We start from the raw sequence: 24198 nt of genomic DNA, 5'->3' as shown, positions 1-24198 counted from the left end.
TGGCACTGAGCGTCTGATTGACACACCGCTCGAGTTTTCACTGATTCACCGCTAGCGGGATGGATATACCATCTACAATTTGCAAGAAAACATTCAAGCGCAGCCATGAACCAGATCCTAGAACCAAATCATCAGGCTAATCACATTTCGCGTCGGCATATATATACAAAAGCTATAAAAATCACATTTAACAGGTCATTTTCAGCATTTGATAAACAAGTAGGGATCATACGACCACAATGGGGGGTCCTTCGCGTCTGGCTGCTAGCACTAACACATTTAGGCTCCATTCACGAGCGAGACGTGCAGAGGCAGCTGTATCCCCATCTCAACCTTCCCTCTAATGGCGGGTGACATGATTCCCGAGCTGAGCCGCATAACGTCCAATCCCTCAGGATATTTAAACTCGAACGTCTCGATAAGCTCCGTGAGCACAGTTTTCATCTCAAGTAGCCTGTGTACACCAAAAGCAGGTGTAATTAGTTTGTGCTTTTGACGAGATCACTTTGAGGGAGGCTACGTACGCAAAGCGCCATCTACGATTGAGGTAACATTATCAGCACAGTTAGGGCACGGTACAGATTGCTGTGAACTCACCCGAGACAAGCACGTATACCTGCAGCTATTTGAACCGTGAAGCAGTCATTTAGGTCATGGCTACACAACTCATATGTAATACATTACTCACAAAAAGTCATTCTGGAAATTGCAAATAAAACATCATGAGAATGCGATACTGTAGACAAACCGAAAAGACGCACAAGTTCGCGAAAACGCCGACGGACGCCTGCCTCTCTTTGTCACTGCCCAAGAACCTATCTGGGTTCCAACTATCTGCATCTTCGCCCCAAACACTCTGCAGTCTGTAGTCATTTCAGATAAACGCAATCTTAGTGCTAGAGAGCATGATACTCACCGATTGTACGAGCAAATGGAAATGTTGATCGCTTGACCCTTGCTAACGGGAATTTGGTTGATGAATTTACCTGACACAGTCTCAATCGGCTCAGAAAGGGGGATAACATCTTCATCAGCCGCTTCTCGGAAGAGCATGGGAGCAATAGGGTGCAATCGCAGACTCTCCTGAATTATCATTCTCAGAGATTTCTTTGGATCCCGATAACACTGCACTTGCACTAACCTTGATGACGGCATTCATGAAGGGCATCGAGTCGAAGTCACTAGGGACGAAGTCTTCATCTCCACGTGCTTTAATCTCCTTGCGGACGGCCGCTATTTCGTCGCGTATCTTCCTCTGATCTTCTGGTCTCTTGGAGAGTTCATATAGCGTCCAGGTAAGAGTATTGGCGGTTGTATCGTGACCGGCCAAAAGGAATGTCCTAGAATGAACGAAGTCACAACGTGTTCCCTTAGATATTTTGATTGGATAATCACGCTACTTGGGAAAGCATCTCATCGCTGGTTAAACGTTTCTTGACATCGTCGGAAACACTGGATTGAGCTAATGAAATATACTTTACTTTCAAGCTGCAACGTCTAGACGAGATTCACTTACCCAAGATGCTCACAATATTCTTACCACCCTTTTCACTGGAGGACGCTTTCTGGTCTACGAGGTCCTGTCCAACGCGGAAAGCGGCGTCCAGGAACTGTTTGAAGCGGCTGTATTCTCTCGTTGGCAAATACCTAACGTAGTGCAAGATACTATCAGGAATGTAGTGCCACGTAGCCCTAAACAATATATCCCATGCAGGTGGATGGAGCACAGAATCGACACTGGGAATGCAATGTAAGTACAATATATACCAGGAGAAGAGAGACCTACAAGAGATTCTGAAAGAGACGTGCAAGCTCATTTCTTTGGTCGTCTAGCGCTCCAAATTGATAGTCAAAAGCAGCTAATGATAAGGATATGAGCATGCGCCCAACAGGACAGAACGAAGTTTCATCCACCTTCACCAATGACATCTAATGTCATTCTGGCCAGCATTTGAGGGACATTGATGACAGCACTTTCGTGAGACACGCTGGCCTCCAGTTCATCCTTCCACTTCTGACTAAGCTGATGCAAGGGCAAATGATGTAAGAGATGGAAACGCCAGATGAAGAGCCTCTTACATGAGAAGCCAACTGTCTGAATATCGGTAGGAATGTATGCAATTGCCCCGCGGAAAAGGCAGGACTCAAGATCTTCCTCTGACGCTGGTGAACATCACCTAATCAAAAAATATATACCGTCAGTGTCATCTATGAGAAGTAACAGGGAAACACACCTTTAACCGTAAGAATACCTCGACCCGTGAAGATTTTTGCAGATTGATCTATTGCCTTGGTCTTCGGGAACCGATATCCAGATGTATGGAAGATATACTGAAGAGCCTTTGGGTCTACTGTCCACAACACATCCTCCTGGTTTTTGTCGAAGACTCCGATGTTAATATGCATTAGCACAATGAGTAACGTATGAACATACTCCAAAGCATCCTTGCGTACGCCAAGTGGCACCATACCGGCGAAGCCATTGGAATTGAACATCGCCCATTTCCTCTTCGTGGCGAAACTGCATTTCGTGACCTAAAAATGTTGTATCATCGTCTCAATAGCACTTGATGCCGCAAGAACGCGAAACGAACCTAATAATCGAGAGGGCGAAGCGGGTCCTCGAATGTCCTTGATGGAGCGACGCTGTACACGATAGCGTGCAGTAACTGCAAGCAGCACAATCAAGCTCAAGATGGACCAAGATATGACGCTCATTCTGTCTGTACAGAACGATAATCAGCACAAACAATCTGGTACATATATTCATTTTTGCCGACGGGCTGCTTTCATCCGTCGGGGGAATAGGAAAGCTTCTTGGGTTTATCTGTTGTCAAGAAGCTCGCGGAGCGTACTAGTATACATGAGAAATATTGTGCATGAGAAGGGTTGCTCCACTGGTTCACCGTGATGTTCGTATCGAAGAACGCCTGTAAGTCCAAATAGCCAGTCAGGATATCACAAAGGGCTGGTACTAAGAGATAATGTATACCATATACCGATGGGCAATGTTTTATAAGCCTGAAATAACAAAAGTATATATTTCCGCGTCCTTCCTAGTAGACGATATCCCGGTCATCGGAGATACGCCTTTGTGTTATCGTCAAAGAAGTGGGTCTATAGGTAGGCAGGTTTGCTATCACCCGGGTACTTGCTTGTTGGAGAAAAGACCGAAAGTTACAAAGAGTCGAAGATCGGTCTGAGCCACGTTTTTCATGGGTTACTGTAAAGCCTGCAGTGGTGACCCGAGTTCGTATAGAAAATTTGGGCTTTAAAGGGTGAACCAGGGTTTACCATAAAGCCTAATACAGATCAGCTATAGTTTATGAATGCAAACTGTGATATCTAGAGCGGAGATAATGTTAACAGTGCTTTTAATACTCGACAACTGGCGTGGAAGGTGACGAACCCACTTCCATTCTCGAAGGCTGCTGAGAACGTCGCAGTACAAGCCAATGTCTGCGTGTCATGTTGTACACGTACCCGAAGCAAGGTACCTCCGCTGACTCCTCACCCATTTGATCCACGGCAAGTGTTTCTATAATTGTGGCCAAGTAGAATAACGAAGAACATCGCATTCGAGATGTACAGAGAAGCCTTATCTCCCAGCTTTGTGAATCTGAACTTTGAAGACATTGTCAGACAAATTCACTTTTTACATATGGCCAACAACTGCTTGGTGCAGAAATTTTTGTGGGAAGACGGTGATCATACCAAAGGTTACTCTGCGCCGGAGTCACTGCAGAAACAAGAAGATGGTCAGACGAAATTCAGATCCTGATTGGACATGTAGCATGAGGTTGAGTGGGTTTTACTGACCTGGACTCCGACTTAGCAAGCTGCTGTGTCCCAACTACGCTGCCAACCACTACTTTACCACTTTTGTCGATGCCAACACCCCTGCTCTATCACTCTCACTCCTATCCTTGTTTTTTTCGTGCCTATGCTCCTCTTGTTCGATCATGTCTTCGCTTCGTCAACACCGTTGTCCTGTTCATTGCTATAAGTAAACCGGAATATCAATTGAGCTTGAATGTCTCGTCGAATTTCAGCCCTCAAGCTTCAACTTTATGAGCAAATGCGAGTCTGATTAGGATTCGCAGGCCATTTCATCACGCTGGTCATTGTAATGGCACGTTAACTTTTGAAATTTGAATGCCTAGATATTCAATGTTGTGTCAATGTAATTTGTTAGTTAGGCGTTGACTGTTCACTGCTTTCATGATTAGCTATAGACTCGGAGCATTCTATAGCGTAGACTCTTCTTACATCTGCATATTTGAGCCAGAACCGATTGTAAATGTATGCGCAGTGAAAAAAGAAAGCCATGTACATAGCTCTGTACAGCTGCGAACTTGATGTGTACAGCCATTCTAGTTGCGGCTAACTAATCTATGTACACATGTGGTGAATGTTAACCATTTTCAATCACCTTCCACCACCATCACCATCATTGTGCCCAAATGTCCAAAGAGCTTGGAACACTCGTCGTCGTCGTTCTCAAAGCGCGCAATCTCAACGATAAACACCTTTACAAGCAAGATCCATACACACAAGTAACACTTTCTGGTACCACTAAGCGTACAAAGGTCGACCCAAAGGGCGGTCAGCACCCCGTATGGGATGACGAGCTGCGATTGCCTGTCCTTGTTGATGAATCTGGAGATAACCGTACGCTCGAGGTGTCGGTCTGGTCTAAAGAGACCAGAAAGGACGATTGTGTGGGACAAGCAAAGGTAGATATCAAAGAGACGCTGAAAACGGGCGAGTTTGATGGTATGTCCTCTATCTTTTCCCTCGTTACATAGCTTATCGTGCAATTACTATATTTCGTTGCTGTCATCGATAGACTGGGTTGATCTTGAGACGAGCGGAGGCAAGCGTGGCGAAGTGTACCTCGAAATGACTTACTACGCAGCAGCTCCTCCCCCGCTCACTCGTCGTCCATCAAAGTTCGCGCCTTCAGAACGTCTATCTCGTCCACAACAACCAAAGACATCCACCGCTTTGGTTTACTCCCATTCCCCTCCACGCGGAGGTCGTCCAGCACAGACCGCACCTGCACAGACATCGCCAAATCAGTCCCATCTCGTCCCTCCATCTCTATTCCCTGCGCGAACGTCTCCACAATCACAATCACGCATGCCGGCCCACCACTCATCGAACTGCCAACACGACGACGACGAACTCCCGCCTCTCCCTGAGGATGATTCTCCTGCCTCTCTCAATGTTCCTTCCACCAATAAACCCGCCCATGTCCCAACAATCTTGCGACCAGGACGTAATAAGAAGGTGTCTCTGCCTCAAGGGCACTCATCCTTATCCAGCTCCGTCGGAACCGTTCCTCCAAGTCCAACACCAGCGCCCTCAGTAATATACCAATCTCCACTGGGCCCGCCTAACATCGCCCCTCCCGATCCTTCGCACACACCCAACCCGTACAATTCCACCGATCCGAATCCTTACGTCTCATCTACACCGCAGCAGATACAATATCAGCACCAGCGCCTTCCCACTGATGATTCGATGTCATTGTCCTTTCCTGTACCACCTCCCGTTGATTATTCGCACCCTTTCTCCCGTTCGCCCCCTCCCAACCTTCAATACTCAGATTCTAATACCAGTACTTATGCACAGAACTCGGGATATCCTCATCACATGAGCCAGGAACGTACTTATGCTGATCCTCAGCAGCAACAGAGCAGGTTCACAGCGCAACCAGGTTATATACCATACCCACCACATGTGCAAGGAGGGTACACACCTCCACAGCCTGGACCTGGGTACGCCGCCACGCCGCCGCCAATGTCTGGGCAGTATCTAGGAATGCAACCCCCTCCAGCTCCCACGCAATACCCCAGTCAGCCGCCGCCCCATCAATATACGTCCCAGCCGCCTCCTCCCGCTTCGGCACAGCATTCCAGTCAGCCACCACCTCATATATATACTCCTCCCCCGCCGCATGCCCATTACTCTTCTCCACCACCAACCCAGCAATATGCTTCGCTGCCTCCCGCTTCCTTCACGCCTTCGGGCTTCGCGCCACCCAACCAATATCCGGGGCTATCGGCGTCGCCATCTCCTGCCCAATACCAAGGCGGAGGCCAACAGTACCCAGGACTGTCCGCGAGCCCAGCACACTACCAAGGACATTCGTCGGCCTCGCCAACGCCTCCCCAGGCGCAATACCCATCTGGACCTGGTACCCAAGGTTATCCACCGCATGCGCCTGGTCCGCCAGGATACCCCCCTCGTATGCCTGGCGCATACCCGCAGTCTGCGCACACTCCACCTCCGCCCCCCCCGCCTGTTACGCCACTTTCAGTTCCGCCACCGCCCCCTCCTATAGTACAAGCCCCGACTCCACCTCCGGCCCATTTTCACAATGTGCCTCCATCTCGCCAAACGCTCCCTCCACAGGGAGAGCAACAGTTCCCGCCCCCAGTTTCTGAGACACTTCAGAATAATACCCCCCCGCATGAATCTGAAGGTCAGTTAACTGGGTCGCAGCCTCCAGCTCCTCCAGCTCCTATTCCCTCTCCAGCTAGATCGGTACTTGGTGATAAATCATTATATGATGCTCCTTCATCACAACTACAACTACCTGCAAGCGATCAGGAGGAAAAGCGGAAGGAAGAGGAAGATGGTAAGCAAAAGGAACCCGAAGAAAACATTATGCAGGAGGAGGAAGAACGAAAAAACAGCGAGGCAGAAGAGTCAAAAAGAATCGAGGAGGAGCGAAAGAAAAAGGAAGAGGAGGAAGAAAAGATAAGGCAGGAAGAACAACAAAGGAAAAAGGACGAAGAGGAACAGCTAAAGAGGGTGGAAGAGGAACGGCTCCAGAGAGAAGAAGCAGAACGAATAAAGAGAGCGGAGGAGGAAAGGTTAAAGAGGGAGGAGGAGGAAAGGGTAAAGAGGGAGGAGGAGGAAAGGGTAAAGAGGGAGGAAGAAGAGAGGTTAAAAAGAGAGGAAGAAGAAAGGTTAATGAGGAAAGAACAAGAACGGCTAAGAAGAGAGGAGGAAGAGAGGATCAGGCGAATCGAAGAACAAAAGCGACAAGAAGAGGAGAGACGCATGAGAGAGGAAGCCAAGAAGAAGGAACGAGAGCCGGAAGAACGTAGACAACGCGAAGCAGAGCAAAAGAAACGTGAGGAAGAGGAACGTTTAAGACTAGAGGAGGAACGCAAGTGGAGAGAGGAGGAAGAACGGCGAAGGCGTGAAGATGAGGAACGTGCAAGAAAGGAGGAGGAGCGTAGGCAGAGAGAAGAAGCTGAACGGAAGAAGCGTGAGGAAGAGGATCGCCTGAGAAAGGTAGAACAGGAACGTCGAAAGCGCGAAGAGGAAGAAGGGAAGAGACGGGAAGAGGAACGAAGACGCAAACTCGAGGAAGAAGAGGCCGAACGCAAATGGCAAGAACAGCGTCGACGACTAGAAGAAGCATCTAGACGTGCCCAAGAGGAGAGAAGGCGCCAAGAAGAAGCAGACGCAGCATTTGCTCGAGAGCAATACGAAGCTGAAGAGCGCCGTATGCGTGATGAAAGGCGCAAGCAAGAAGAAGCGGATGCATTATTCGCTCGCGCTCAGTATGATGCAGCAAAAGAGGAGTGGAGAATGCAAGAAGAAGCAGATGCAGTGGTTGCGAGAAGAGAGCAGGAGGTGGAAGAGGAGATGGAGAGAAAGAGGCAGGAGGCAGCGGATAGAGACCTAGCGAGAAAGCTGGATGCTGAGCTCAATCTTGAAGACTTCGATGAGCCTGATGTTGGGAGATCATCACAGGGTAGCAGCAGAAACAGGGCGGCTACATCAGGTGTTGCACCTACAACTCCGAGTCGTACGCGTGAACGGCGGCCACGGTAACCTCATAATCTCGTCTGTAGCCAGCATCGGCATGTCTAGCTAAAGAATTGTAAGTCAGAAATATTGAGACAAGGGCATAAGTTTGTCGTAATTGTTCCGCACGGGAAACGTTGGTCAAAATACTTTAGCATAAAGGAGATACATCATCATACATGCCAATCTCATAAATTGTCTTTGTGGCGAACCATGGCAAATGATAGTATGTCAATGCCTTCCCAGAAGACCAACTAGTATCCAACTCGGGCTGCTGCTGTACGTTGATCGTATTGGCGATCGAATAATTCGTGCTCTTTGCTCGATAGGAACGTTGATGTGTCAAGACACGGGGACAAGACAAATCCACGGTCATCACAATGGAATGAGAAATATAGACACTGACTTCATTATGAGCGTGTAGTGCCAGTCATCTCGTGGATCGCTGAGGCAACCTGAACCAACGTTACAGTTGTTAGTGTCAGTGGCACAATAGGAAAATGAAATGTAAGAATGCTGTTACAGACTCGGAGCATGTAGAACCCATTCTCGTGGACATCCGGGTTTTGGCCAGTGATAGCGAACGTACTCTGTGGAAGATGTATACTATAGTATATTGTTAACGAGCAAACCTAGTTACCGTGACGGTCTTGCGACTACACTGGCACCATGATGCACCACGAAAATGCCTGATACTTGAAGTTGATATTCATCTATCCACGTCTCTGTATTACCTTCCTATGGATCGACACCGTCCTCCTGAAAACGCGTTGTGCAACGCAGTTTTGAACTTCTACCGCTCGACGCCCATTTACTGCGGCCGCAAAGTATGCCAAAGGCTCAGTCGAGTCCTGGCTTGCCAAGGTGGACGTCAGGCTGAATAGTATAAACCGCGAAATCGACATGAATTGTTTGTCAAATGAGCGGCTGCTTCAATCTTTGGAGAATGAAATGGAACAAGTAAAAGGGTAACATTACCCTTCTGGTCTACGATCTCCAGATATCTGCGCGTAACCTGACCAAATTGACGCTAGCTAAGGCTGAGGATGGTTATGGTTGTAAGTGATGACTCCTTCTTCCGCAGTTACAGCGTTTTCCTTACTGACAATATGCTCTTTGAAGATTGGATCCCTTATAAGAATCATGTTTTTGTTTTTCTAAACCCGATCTCATCGTGCTTGATTTCATGTCAGCAGGCTTGCACAATTCACTCGGCTTGGACGGCAAGATGCAAGCCTTGAAGTTTGTCCTATAGCTGACTGTAGAGAATAGCCCATATGTATCGGGTTTTACGTCAAGACTTCGAACCCAAAATATACAGACGCGCCCAGGACAAATGACCTGATACGAGACCAGAGTTGCAGCGTACCACAAACTTCCTCTCAACGACACTGGTTAATAGGACCTTGTGTTTCAAAAAGTTGGTTGTAAATCACCGGATTTTCGGTAAATAGCTCGTTCAACCTTGCAGTGCAATTGAAGAATACAATGTACTTGTCTGTGATCTCTCGTCACTCTTTGTAGGTGTGGATTTAAGAGTCTGGCTATAAAAAGGGTGCGAGTTAGTATTAGAATCCCAGCGATATACTGTGATCCCGAATATCCCACCTACCTACTTTTCACACTAGCGTCCACTATGTCTAATCCCCGCGTCTGGTTCAGTAAGCTTTCTCTCCGCATATCTTGCACATTATCTCACACGTTGTATTGTGCAGTCACTGGTGCTTCATCTGGCTTTGGTAGATACATGACAGAGCATGTTATGGCCAGTGGTGATATCGCCGTAGCCACCCTTCGCAAGCCAGAAGTACTATCAGAGTTTGCAGCCAAGTACTCAAAAGACAGGCTGTTAGTCTTGCAACTTGACGTCTCGAAAAAAACCGACATTGAGAATGCATTCGCTCGAGCTATAGAGGCGTTCGGCAGAATTGATGTTGTGTTCAATAACGCCGCGTATGGTTTGTTTACAGAAGTTGAAGGAACCCCTGAGGATCTTGCTCGCACCATGTTCGAGGTCAATTTCTGGGGAGCTGCTAATGTCGCGCGGGCTGCTGTACGAACGTTCAGGGAAGTCAACGCGCCTGGAAAAGGGGGGGTCTTGCTACAAATATCCTCTTTGGGTGGACTAGTAGCACACCCGTCTGTTGTGTATTACGGTGCTAGGTAAGCATTTTTGCTGTTGCCACACTGCCCTGATGTCACCTCCGATTTTCTGGCACAAAGCAAACATGGTAAGATAGTCTTCTTTTCGTGTAGTGTTCTTTTGATCTTATGCTGCATATGCATCGATTTACAGCATTGGAAGGCTTCAGCGAAGGGCTCGCTGGAGAGGTTGACCCCGCTTGGAACATCAGAGTAGGCGATATCTGCACGAACACAATGTACACATGCTGAACATATAGCAGGTCTGTATTGTTGAGCCAGGAGGCTTCCGCACCGAAGGTGTCAGCAACGGGATACTTGTCCCTCAACATCCTGCTTATATCAACCCAGAACTACCTTCGTCGAAACTGCGTGCTGACATTGAAAGGCACGGTGGGTCCTGGCAGGGGGATGCAAAAAAGGGTGTGCGGGTGATATATCAAGTGGCTAGTGGAGATAAAATACCCCTACGACTGCCTCTGGGGATGGATGCTGTGGCAGGAACACGAGAAGTAGGCCAGAGGCTCGTAGCCGCGGCAGACGAGAGCGAGCTATTCTCAGCTGATCTGCTCATCGACTCAACCAACTGAGAAATCAAGTTTCCGTGTCGACAAGTTGTACATCAGTAATATATGCTTCCATAGCGGAGAGTATTGTCATAAATGCATGAATAAAATAACGGAAATTCGAAATCCATCGCATCCATTGACCGGTAGTTTTGTTTTTACTTTGAAGCTCTTACCAATGTTACCCCGACAAATGTCAGTAAGATGCGCTTATCAGTCGGCGTTTCTTTTTACATTGCTTCAAAGATTATATTGCATTAAATCAGCGCAACTGTATTGGAATATGACCCCTATAAATTCATAGTAGCTACGGTTCTGACAAGCACTTGTATTCTTAAGCAATCTTGATCCTATCCACAAAAATCTCTGTCACAGCCCTTCCAGATTGTTTAACAGATGTTTCTGTTTCTGTTTCTGTTTCTGTTTCTGTTTCTGTTTCTGTTTCTGTTTCTGTTTCTGTTTCAGGGTACTCCATGGGCTTTCCTGGTGAAGGCTCAAGCTCCTCTCCAGTAACAACTCGGAGAACCTTTTCCTGACGTAGCTTGGAAATGATTCGGAGTTTCCATATCTGGAAATTGTTGGGTCCAGTGAGAACTGGACATGTGGAGGTATTGTGTGCTGTGGTCATGGTTCCGAGGTTGCCGCTTCAAATGAGAATTATTTCCTGTGTAGCTTTTGCACCACCAGGGCTCATAACCTAATAGATCTAAGTGAAACTCAGCCGCTGCCTAAGAGGCTATAGAAATGACTTTATTATTTACCTAAGTGAAACTACAATAGATGTTAGTTTAAGGTGATCTCTAATAAATGTAATGTAACATACCTCAGCCGCTGCCTAAGAGGCTATAGAAACGACTGAGGTATTCCTATACTAAACCCCCTACTACTTATAGTTGGAGGTGCTACTCGCTAAGGTATAATGACTCCTAGGAGAACAACGGTGACTCCACGGAGTGGTGGCTATGCTCCATGGAGAACAATGGCTGCTTTAGCAGAGACCGGGTTTATCCGGTTTTGTCAATATATATGTTTACAAAGTTGTTTGTATCTATCAAGCAGTGGCTGGATTACATGATAAGTTGAGCTGACTGCCCCACGGGCTATGGGCCCCCTCAGCGCTCCCTTACACCCCACACTACCTCTGCCCCCTCAGCTCTCTCCCATAAACATATATTATCCTACTATCTAATGTCTATGAGCTCAAATTGAACAATTGACACCAACAGACCTCGCAACACCAGAAACAACCCAGACACCACCTCCCAACCCAGTGAAAACGACCCGTCTATTAAACCCAATCAAATGTTGGACACATCCTCAGGGAAAATATTTTTAGAGAAAATGTATTTAATTGTATCTGGTGAGCCCATCACTATCAATACCCTGACAACTGCTCTGGGCCACATAGCTCAAACTCCGGGAATCCCACTTCAACACTCTACTGCCATCAAAGCAGTAGCAACACTACTAGGCAGCATAAATGAAGATTGGACTGCCAACCTAATCATTGACTCCTTCATCACAAAGATCCAACCACTGGCTAACACAACCGCCCTACAGCAATTTGCACCCAACATTGGTAAAATATTAATGTCGGCTGAAAGCATAGGAGAATCAGCTCAGCTATTTACCTTGTCTCCCTCCATGCTGTCAATCTCCCAACTAGACAAGTCAATTAAGCCCATCACAGCTCTGCTAAAAGACACTTCCATCCATATCTCAACTCTCTAACCACCTGACTGCACTGGAATCAAAGGCCCCCCCTCCCTCTGCTTACAAAGATGCACTCCTCTCTGCGTGTATGCTAACTAAACAATGTTATGCAGCTACTGTTAGTGGACAGCTGGTGATTAGTAGAATCATCCCAACTATTTCTAGCTTACGCCAAAACCTGCCACTGAACATGAACTGCATGTTCGCACCTGGCGTGCTCAGTTATGATGGCCTTCCTGCCAATATTGATTGCACCAATTTTGAGGCTTCTGATCAATTTTTTAAGGCTATCTGATTCAAGTACGTTACAATCATTTGATTCTAACAGTTTCTGATTTTTTTTGGTTTTTTGTAGTACTTTCCAACTCTTGGATTGTCGTCTAGATTGTTGGGGAGTCTGTATGCACACTATAGACATAGCTCATGTACCTATACATTGTCATGGTCAGGCTATCTTAGGTGTGTGTACAACATCTTCAGTACACTTCCTGACTCCCTTATCTGATCTTGACGACATCATGCCTTGTTCTCAACCACCATCACCATCATTACCACCAGTTGTCCTCCCTGAAATGTATGTGGTTAGCACAACATTCCAGAATATGGCTGAAGGCAATCGCCAATACTCTGCACTGCAGGATCCTGGCGATAACTACGAGTAGACCGAATCAGAAAGAGAAAGGGCAAGTCAAGCTATCAAGGTCACAGATGTGGAGGACCTGACAGCCAAGGTATGTCATTATCATGTATGTAGTGTACGCAATATCAATGCTAAATACTTGTTCTTAGATACAGAAACATTATGATGGGGGTGTTTGTACAGACCCCTCAGCATACTTGTATATACCATCCTCAATATTTCCCTCCATCCCTCTTCTCTTGAAAAACAGCGATGATTTGCTCATTGTCACGATCTCTTTCTCTCACACCTGACACTTCACCTTTCCTCTCAAACTCAGATGTCGAGACTCTTATCTCTCCTTATCTTATCACATAGCTTTTCCTTTATCTATATCTTATCTCATCACGTGACATCAAGTCATGTGATTACTTACAAATCATCTTACCAAGCTACACGCTACATCCTCATGTCTATCAGTCAGCGCCTCATGGCTGACATGAGTTCTTACATATATAAGTAGACACTCAACGATGTACATACCTTAGCTTTTGATTTAGTCTTTATACAACCTGTTCAACTACCTGCTTGAGATTGACGTTGGGTCTGCCTGGTTTCTTCCAGTAGTGCAGCTCAGTCGTTATACTCATGTTATTTTTAAACAGCTCTATGCCAGAATTAATTTGCACCACTCTCCTGCCTAACTTCCAGTCCTGCCTAGGCTTCACGTTTGAAGCTCTACATTTCTCTTGGTACAACCGCCATTGTACAAAAGTGAGTTCTTTTTTTTTTTTTTTTTTCCATTTACAAACTATGCTGAATCAATGAAGGGAAATGACGCACGCAATAATATTCCCCCTTTGATGATGAGGAGAAAGTATGCCTCGAGAACAAATTATTTGCAGCTTATCCCCTATACGTCCAAGGAGATTCAAGACCACACTGACATTTACCAGAGACTTAAAACAGTATTTGCTGATCTCTTTGAATGGATAAATGAAATTGTGAGTGACATTGTTTCTGATTAATCTACAGGATAATCTGCTGATACCATTGATGTAGCTTGCTACTTATCTACCTACTGAATATTGTAACAACCATGAGTTAGTTACTCTAGCGCACACTAAAACTAACTATAAAGGTAGTGAGGGGAGTGGTTACCCTTAGGATAGGACCAAGTTAGTTGTGGGTAAATAACAGGAGGACTCGCTGAGGAGTCTCCTGGATCTATTGGGGTTTATATACTGTTACAGGTTTGTTTGTGTGTATGTACTATACAGTTGCTAAGGCAGTAGCTGATGATGTCATAGGGTGCAGCCCGTGTGACCAGCTCCACTGTGTGAGAGACTTGTAGCTAAAAATAAAAAGAAAGTAGCGCCGCGCGAGAAAGAAGAGTTTGAACAAAAGGGAAAGTGCTGCATGGCACGGAGTGTGAAAACTAAAGTAGAAAGTTGAAGAGGACAATGAAAATTAAAGGAAAGGTTCAAAAATTGTGTTATCATAAAACTATCCCCCCTCCAAGGCTCAACTTCCAGGCTCGACCAGATACCGGAGGTAGTAGTTAAATTTTTGGGCATAGGTTGAAAAAGGGAATTAAAAAGGTTCAAATCCATGCCTCTAAGCTTCCTAGGAGCCGAGGGATTCTGAGAGTAAAATTTGCAAACAGTGTCGTGGGAATTGTCCAGATGGGCTTCTGGTTCCCACGTTCTGTCCTCGTCTCCATAGCCCTTCCATAGGACTAGGAATTCTAGTTTTCCACGCTTCAAGCGTGCATCCACCAGCCGTTCAACTTCACCTTCCTGGGTGACTACTACCGGTCCGGGCCGGTGTCGATGATGAGAACTGTTGTTAGAAAACCACACACAAAACAAACTAACACACAATCCTCCCAGATTCCACGGAACTTGTTTATGGGCTTTGCCTCCTAGAACAGTGGAGTGGTCTGGTTGTTCGTGGGGTGGTACGTATAAAGATCCTTCAAAGTAAAACCCAGAGGTGTATGAGTGTGGGTTTTGAGGAGGAGGGATAGTTGAATTTATAGAAAGATAGGGGGTTTGTGGCGAGTATAGACGAGCACTACCTTGCTAATTGTAGCACAAGGTAGGTTTGAGAACAATGAGGATGACGAGGTGACGAGGTTCCCAGTGATAGCAGGCTCCTGACGCACAAACTGTAGTGCTCAGAAGGACTCTAATCGAAGGGGATGACAATCACTTTCAAAAGTGACGAGTGACGATGACAGCAGTTAACAGTGGTAGAAGTGGGAAGTGTTGTGACCACACTGGATCACAAGTAGCAGTAAGAAGTGGACTTAAGATTAGAGAAGAAGTCTGGAATCGAGTTCTTGTTGTTTTTTTTTTAAGGTAGAATACAGGGGTTTATATAGTAAAAGAGAAGTAGGCTATGCACAGTATAGCTGTGCAAAAAGAATGAGAAAGAATATGAAGGAAGGAATGTACGCTGACGAATCCTGCGTAGGTAGTACAGGATAAGATTGTCAAAAAAAGAAAAGAAAGGGATAGAACAATAAATGCTGTGAGTAATATCACAGGTTTGTACAGCCATAAAGTAAAGTCCAATAGCAAAAAGAGAGCAGGAAAATCATGATGTCATGGGAAGATGCAGTAAAAAAAGAGCAAGGCAAAACACTATCAGTATCAACACAGTTCCTTTATTGTCAGTCAGGCATTCTAAAAAAATATGTGTCCATAAAAATGATTCAAAAATCAAAAATAATCGCACTGTAAATGAATGTTCTGCTGAAAAAAAAGAAACTGGAGCCACCGGTCCACCACCTAGTCCAAATCTGACAGTTCCATGGCCTTACCAATGGACTGGTTGTGTTGGACCACCTGATCAAACGAGGGAGGGAGAGGAGTAGTTCCAATTTGGAACAAGTGAGTCCCAGGCAGCGTGTGGTAGGTGTAGCTGTAGCGAAGACGATGGACAAATGATAAGTGTACCCAAGTGAATGGGACAGCGATGAACATGGGCGACGCAAGGGGATGAACCTTCTCCAGCTCAAAAACTACCCACCCACGCTCCAACCAGGCAAGACGAGCGACCGATGTTTTGATAGTATATGATGGCAGATCGACGTCATGAAGATGGACCTGTTGCCCTATTTGGACCGGCCGCCGGGGCTTTGCTGATATCAGCAGTGGCACGTGGTAGTCAACGGATCGGCGACGGAAGCGGATAGGAAGTGGTGACATCAGAAATGGTGGGGGTGCAAAGAAGATGAGGAGGAGGAGGGTGGAGGTGACGAGGAGGTGAACTAAAATGGGGACCCAGAAACGACCGTCGGGTGAGAATAAAAAGGAGAGGAAGGGGCCCATGGTGGGGCTAGGCAAAGGAAGGGGAGTAAGGGAAACGACAAAAGTGAGGGCGCAATGCAATGTGTAGCCAGTGGCGACGCGAAAATTTGCCGAAATGCCGAAATGCGGAAAGTACCGGATGGAAAAGCAAAGGTGAGCATGACTGGATTGCCTAATAGAGGTGGTGCTGATCAGCCACAAGTTCAAAAGGGGCAATATTAATTACTATTCCACGTGGCACTGTGCCTGTGTGGCGCAAAGGCGAGTCTTTTTGAATATTCGCTTCGTTATTGACACCTGTCCATGCTACCAATCAACTTTGGTGCATGACACCGGTCTATGCGCTGTCCTGGCAGCGGCCCTTTGTAGGGTTTCACATGGCTAATATTGACCGTGGGTACTACCCTCATTCGTTTTGGGAGCTCCAGCTCCACTGCATTGAGTTTGACTTTCTTAATCCGGTAAGGGCCAATCCACTTTTCGGTCAGTTTTCTAGACTGCCGATCTTTTAATTTTAAGTGGTTAGTATCTAACCAGACCAGGTTGCCAACCTTATAGTCAGGGGCCTTAGAGTGTCTACGCTCTGCCCTGTCTTTCATCTGCTCTGCAGTTTTGAATAGCTTCAATAGCGCCTTGTGTGTTTCGTCTGAGACAGATTTCATATCCTTGGCCATGTTCCCAGCAGCCTCATTTTTGCTTTTGCCAGGTTCTACACCCATTCTGGGGAGGTACAATCTCGTAACCTTAAATGGTGCCTTTCCTGTAGCCAACGACTATTTAATATTGTAAGAGAACTGGGCTATCTTTAGCTACTTGGCCCAGTCTGTCTGCCTATCATTGATAAATATACGGAGATATTGCTTCAATTCCTGATTGAGCCTCTCTGTTTGTCTATCAGTCTGTGGATGGAACACCGTTGATAATTTAGGTTTGATGCCCAGCATCCGGCATAGTTTTTTCTTAAATTTGCTAGCGAATTGTGGCCCTCTATCGGAGATAACCATTTCTGGTAACCCATGGATAGACCATACAAAATCTTTAAATAAATCTGCCATACCAGTGGCGGTAATAGTTTTGTTGGTGGGTATGAACACCACTTCCTTGGAGAATCAATCTACTACCACCATTACTGAATCATACCCATTCGACTCGGGTAGATCCATCGTAAAGTCAACCAATATATCTTGCCAGGGACCAGCTGGTATCGGATTTGGCATAAGTTTACCGGCCGGCGGTTGATGTGAATTCTTAGCCATGGCACATCTCAGACAGGATTTTATGTATTCCTGTATGTCTTTGACCATGCCAGGCCACATGTAGTTTCTGGAGATCAACTCCATTGTTCGTTGCCGCCCAGGGTGCCCAGCCACTGGAGTGTCGTGGTGTATATCTATTGCCTTGATCCTTGCGGACTCAGGCACATAGATCTTGTCTTTAAAATGGAAGAGCCCGTCTTCCCATACATAGTTCTCATTGCCGTCAAGGTGTGCCTTCTCTTCAGAGGAGATGTTTTTCCTGAAGACTTCCAGAAGATTAGAATCCTGCCCTATTCTAACATTGGCAACCCTTGATTGGTCTATCAGGGTGACACCTTTGTTGTCATCCTCAATGCCGTTGACATAATCCTCTCTTCTGGACAAAGTGTCCGCTTTCCCCATAGAACTTCCAGGCTTATGAATTAATTTATAATTAAACCTTGTGACAAAACCGGATAAACCCGGTCTATGCCGAAGCAGCCATTGTTCTCCATGGAGTAACCATTGTTCTCCTAGGAGTCATTATACTGTAGCGAGTAGCACCTCCGACTATAAGTGGTAGGGGGTTTAGTATAGGAATACCTCAGTTGTTTCTATAGCCTCTCGGGCAGCGGCTGAGTTTCACTTAGGTTTATTACCTTGACAAGTACACCGCGTAGCGGGCCTGTCTCCGGTTCAAGTCTCAGGCCGTCATAAAATACTCCAGATTCTTATGATCGGTCCAAATTTTGAAATGGTGTCTAGCACCTTCTAAGTAGTGCCGCCAGTGCTCTAAAGCTCTAATGATGGCCAGCATTTTTTTGTCGTAAATTTGATAGTTGCGCTCTGTAGGCAACAAACTATGTGATAAATAGGCACAAGGCCTCCAAAGCTCATCAGGGCATTTAATTGACAGAACAGCCCCAGTAGCAAAATCAGAAGAGTTGGTTTCTAGCCGGAACTCTTTGTCTAATTCTAGAAATGCTAATATGGGCGCTGTTGTAAATGCCTGTTTAAGCTTATCAAAAGCTTCTTGTTCCTTGGCGCCCCAATGCCAAACAACGTCTTTTTTAGTGAGATTGTTCAACGGTCTCGTGATTATTGCGAAGTTTTTGATAAACCTTCGGTAGAAATTACCTAAGCCAAGGAAGGCCCTAACTCCTTTGACGCGAGTGGGTTCTGGCCAATCCAATATAGCTTGAACTTTCTCAGGATCCATCCTGATTCCGTTCTGGCCTATCATCATACCGAGGAAGTCTACTTCCTTCACTTTAAAATTACATTTTTTGGGTTTAACAAATAGGTCCCGTTCCTGTAAGCGTCAAAGGACTTCTTGCACAATTCAGTCATGCTCAGCCTCATCGTCCGACTTCGTAAATGTTAATAAATTGTCAATGTAAATGACAACATAGTTCTCTATATCCGCAAAGATCTTGTTCATCATGCTCTGGAAGGTTGCCGGTGAATTGGTCAACCCAAAGAACATAACGAGGGGCTCAAAGGATCCTCAGTGGCACATGAACACAGCCTTCCAAGCATCTTCTTCTTTGATGCATACATTATTGTACCCCCATCTGAGGTCCATCTTTGTCAAGATCTTGGCACCAGCCAACTTGTCTACTAGATGACTGATCAAAGGCAGCGGATATGCATTCTTAACTGTGTGCTCATTCATGTAACGATAGTCCATAATCATACGCTTCTTACCATCCTTTTAAGGAATAAAGAACACCGGGGACATCATAGGGCTTTTTGAAGGTCTGATGTAACCCTTCCTAAGCTGTTCATCTATGAAACTTGATACCTCATCTCTTTCTGGAGCAGAGACGGGAATCATGTGTCCTTTTCTAGGTTTGAACGTGTCCTTCAGATCTATAGCATGGTCCCAAGGTTTAGCCTCTGGGAAGCACTCTGATTTATGTTTGGAAAAGACTTTCCAGAAGTTATGGTACTTGGGAGGTACCAGCCTCTTAATCTCTTCCTTGGGTTTTACCTCATTGTTATTGTCAATCTTCTCTAAAGATCTGAGCTCATAAACGTGACCAGCGTTTATCTTTTCAAGTCGCTCAGTTTGATGGACGTAACTCGGCTTACTCAAATCATCACACTCCTGAGGGCAATGTGACAATGTGACAACTCCTGTCTGCCAGTTGATCTCAGGATTGTGTTTAAATAGCCAGGTCCAGCCCAAAATTAAGTTAATCTTCCCTAGTTGGGTAGCTTCGGCGGTGACTCGTTCTCTGTGTCCTTGATACTCGACAACAACATCAGGAAAAACCTAGTTTCCTTTTATAGCTATTATAGCTGTCATAGTGCTATATATGGAAAATAGTAGCTATAGTATGCCTAAACAAGTCCCTATTATATAGCTCTATATAGCAGGGCTATTTTGAGATGTTTGCTATACCAGCTATAGTATCACTTCTGTGATATATACAATCCATCTCTACTATGTCTGCTCTCATAGAATATAATAGATATAACAACCATCAATGGTTATTTCAGAATAGTCATATTATATATGTTCCACAAGCTTATCATAGTTTTCAAATTCTCTCAGTTCCGTTCACTATTATTATAGTTTCCATACTCTCTCAGTTTCATTCACTATTATTATAGCATCCTAGCCAGAGATCATATGCAGAGAATCTATTATAGTATATTTCTGATACCATATAATGATATGCATGTATCAACACCTATAAGGATGCTGAATCTTCAAGCACTGCAAAATCAACCTCATCCTCCCAGTTGTCCTCTTGTGCATTCAAGTACTGTAAATCACACTGTTGACTGTGTGTAATGTAATGCTTATGAGTGTTGTTCTAAAATAGTTTGGTAGGCTACTCACAGAATATTGTTGTAAGTGTTTTTACGAAACTGCAAAAACCACCTAGGAGCTTTCCTTTGTAGCTCTTCTAACCTGGAGAGATAATATAAATATCTGATAAACACTTGTGAGTAAAGGTTGACGTAGAGTGGATATTGAATTTACCTGGGCCTGTAAACCTGTTCAGAGAAATTCAAGGTGGTACAAACACCTTTTGCAAGTTCATGAAGACAGTTTTCAACCTGTGAAATATAGAGTGAGGAAAGTTCATGTATATTACATTACAAACTCACAGCTGTAACAGCCAAGGCAATTAATGGAAAAGGTGAGTCTTTGAAATCACTTGGATAGAGGACGCCCTCCCTCTTCTTATGGAACCACTGAACCTGAACTAGTAGCTTGATGATGTGATGTCCAAAAGGTTTTTGCTTATCATATGAATAAGTCTGAAATACATAGTCATAAAAGGTTTAAGAAGAGTACATATAAACACTTACAGAAGCATCCAAACCACCAAACGTAAAGACACTTTTTCCATTACTCAACAACCACTCCACTATAGTACGTACTGATAAAATTGGATATTGACCAGACCAGGGATTGAACCTGGAACCTTCTGGATACATGCCAGCTGCTCTACCAATTGAGCTATATGGCCAAGGTTATACAATGTAGGATCTTAAACATGACATGCAACCACGGACGTCTTACACAGAATAGCTGCTGCATACTGGGCTGGCTTACAAATCAGAGGTATTATCCTATGGAGTATTGGTATGTCAGAGTATATTCTAACACATACTTCCTCTGGGAGCTTGTCTTTGAGGGCGTATTCTGAGAGAATGAGTATCCTAGCCTTTTGTTTGACTTCACCTCTGAGCTGAGCTGCAGCCGCCCACACCTGTTTATAATTTTAATATTAGTAATATTGGAAGCATTGTTCTCACTCACATAATCAATGATTCTACTTTTTTTCTGCTCGTTCCTTGCATTCTCCAAATCTACTACAGTAGTCTTGAATAGTGAAGAAGAACTTGCAACTTTGATGATTGAATTCCAAACAAGTTCATCTCGTTCATCAGTACCTGGGAAGTCTTTCACAGTAGAAAGAATGACACACATTTGAGAATGTCCTGCTTTAGCCAGCCTGGAGCTGGTAGGGCTAAAGCTAGTGATGACGGCCTGTGTAGAATATAAGCCTTATAATCTTTAAACATATTGCACACTTACCTTGGAATCTCTGGAAGGTGTTAATGAAGGAGAACTACTGCTATTCCTTTTACGCTTATTGTTAACCAACCGGACACTTTCAGCTGGTGATGCAGTAATCTGTATCTGTATATGTGGATCAGTGAACTAGAAAAAAAAGGTAAAACTCACATCAGTATGCAATGATGACACCATTTGTTCGTAGCAAGGATTGTCTAACTCTTGGGTCAATAAAGGTGAGGGAGTAACTTGCTGTGAGCTTTCTTCTGATGATACTGCATTAGTAAAGCTTATAGCTAAGGTTGAGTTACTTGCCTGTCAAGCGTCTAAAGGTCTGCATCAGAGCATGTTCTTCATCTTCTAGTTCCTCTTCCATGCTATTCCTGGCCCTCTTATGAAGAGGTTCATCTTCACTATCAACATCAGGCATATCCAAGTCTCCTTCTTCCTCATCATCCTCAGCCTCCACCATGTGAGCTGCTTTCTGACAAATATCTGGGAAGTGTACTATGTAATAGACATGATACATAACACATATTAAATGACTCACCTGCTAGCCTGCCTGTCAGCATTTGCATCCTTTCCAGATGCTTGCAACTTCTTCATCAGTTGGCTGTATAAGATTTCTTCATCTCGTGTAAACCCATCAGAAGAGTTTGATGTCCCTTGAGCCCTGGAATGTTTAGTTAAAGGCTTCTTGGACTTACTCCCCTGAGTTTTGTTCTGTCCAGATCTTGTCCTAGTAGCCATCACCAAAATAGTAGACAGAGACAGAGGCAAAAGATATAGAAAATGAGAAATTAGCAAACAGTGGAACGTTTCATCCCTCACACCTTTCAACTTTCTTCTCAAAAGTGATACAACAAACAAATATACACTAGTACAATTAGTGACAAACTCTGGATCAAACAATTGGTAAACATCTAAGAGTATCAAGGTCAAAAAAACAAAATGCAGTACAAAGTCCATGGTTATCAATGTAAAGAAGAATGACCAGCCCATCCATTTTGCCCATTCCTCCAATTATCCATCTCCTTGTCAGTTTGCAAGACAATTGAGCCCCTCTGCCCTCTGAAGTGCAAGTTAAAATAAGTTATATCACATGAGCGAAAGAGCACAATATCCCCCTCTCTCATCTGCAACACCAGGCCAGGCTCAACAAGGCAAAGCTCTCCCCCTTTATGCTTACCCAGTGGTATGACTAGACAAAAGAGTTTGTCCTTGGCATCCCTGTGAGCCTTGGTTGAAATATTGATATTGACCACAAGACCTAAGAATGGGCAGACAGCAGACGCGTTGTTACCAGGGAGTAACTCAGCATGTTGTCTGAGTACCGAATATTCAGCAGGTAGATAAGTAGCTACATCAATGGTATCAGCAGATTATCCTGTAGATTAATCAGAAACAATGTCACTCACAATTTCATTTATCCATTCAAAGAGATCAGCAAATACTGTTTTAAGTCTCTGGTAAATGTCAGTGTGGTCTTGAATCTCCTTGGACGTATAGGGGATAAGCTGCAAATAATTTGTTCTCGAGGCATACTTTCTCCTCATCATCAAAGGGGGAATATTATTGCGTGCGTCATTTCCCTTCATTGATTCAGCATAGTTTGTAAATGGAAAAAAAAAAAAAAAAAGAACTCACTTTTGTACAATGGCGGTTGTACCAAGAGAAATGTAGAGCTTCAAACGTGAAGCCTAGGCAGGACTGGAAGTTAGGCAGGAGAGTGGTGCAAATTAATTCTGGCATAGAGCTGTTTAAAAATAACATGAGTATAACGACTGAGCTGCACTACTGGAAGAAACCAGGCAGACCCAACGTCAATCTCAAGCAGGTAGTTGAACAGGTTGTATAAAGACTAAATCAAAAGCTAAGGTATGTACATCGTTGAGTGTCTACTTATATATGTAAGAACTCATGTCAGCCATGAGGCGCTGACTGATAGACATGAGGATGTAGCGTGTAGCTTGGTAAGATGATTTGTAAGTAATCACATGACTTGATGTCACGTGATGAGATAAGATATAGATAAAGGAAAAGCTATGTGATAAGATAAGGAGAGATAAGAGTCTCGACATCTGAGTTTGAGAGGAAAGGTGAAGTGTCAGGTGTGAGAGAAAGAGATCGTGACAATGAGCAAATCATCGCTGTTTTTCAAGAGAAGAGGGATGGAGGGAAATATTGAGGATGGTATATACAAGTATGCTGAGGGGTCTGTACAAACACCCCCATCATAATGTTTCTGTATCTAAGAACAAGTATTTAGCATTGATATTGCGTACACTACATACATGATAATGACATACCTTGGCTGTCAGGTCCTCCACATCTGTGACCTTGATGGCTTGACTTGCCCTTTCTCTTTCTGATTCGGTCTACTCGTAGTTATCGCCAGGATCCTGCGGTGCAGAGTATTGGCGATTGCCTTCAGCCATATTCTGGAATGTTGTGCTAACCACATACATTTCAGGGAGGACAACTGGTGGTAATGATGGTGATGGTGGTTGAGAACAAGGCATGATGTCGTCAAGATCAGATAAGGGAGTCAGGAAGTGTACTGAAGATGTTGTACACACACCTAAGATAGCCTGACCATGACAATGTATAGGTACATGAGCTATGTCTATAGTGTGCATACAGACTCCCCAACAATCTAGACGACAATCCAAGAGTTGGAAAGTACTACAAAAAACCAAAAAAAATCAGAAACTGTTAGAATCAAATGATTGTAACG

At 44.7% G+C, this 24198-nt stretch overlaps 2 protein-coding genes across 2 annotated transcripts; one reads left to right on the top strand and one right to left on the bottom strand.

The window, feature by feature from the left end:
* Positions 1-279: 279 nt before the first annotated feature.
* Positions 280-2718, bottom strand: SERLADRAFT_415709 (uncharacterized protein; the record flags this gene model as incomplete). Its single annotated transcript, XM_007318655.1, has 15 exons — positions 280-454; positions 525-536; positions 598-622; positions 689-699; positions 762-863; positions 917-1083; positions 1142-1340; positions 1396-1462; positions 1517-1737; positions 1787-1859; positions 1915-2023; positions 2080-2177; positions 2235-2370; positions 2435-2535; positions 2595-2718. 15 exons carry the CDS (start codon positions 2716-2718, stop codon positions 280-282), a joined length of 1620 nt encoding a protein of 539 aa, XP_007318717.1.
* Positions 2719-9320: 6602 nt separating this feature from the next.
* Positions 9321-10664, top strand: SERLADRAFT_468367 (uncharacterized protein; the record flags this gene model as incomplete). Its single annotated transcript, XM_007318654.1, has 5 exons — positions 9321-9491; positions 9546-9993; positions 10054-10061; positions 10127-10185; positions 10236-10664. 5 exons carry the CDS (start codon positions 9467-9469, stop codon positions 10560-10562), a joined length of 867 nt encoding a protein of 288 aa, XP_007318716.1.
* Positions 10665-24198: the final 13534 nt, after the last annotated feature.

This window comes from Serpula lacrymans (assembly GCF_000218685.1).
Source record: "Serpula lacrymans var. lacrymans S7.9 unplaced genomic scaffold SERLAscaffold_7, whole genome shotgun sequence".
Classification (NCBI taxonomy): Eukaryota; Fungi; Basidiomycota; class Agaricomycetes; order Boletales; family Serpulaceae; genus Serpula; species Serpula lacrymans.
This window is presented reverse-complemented; position numbering and strand designations above follow the sequence as displayed.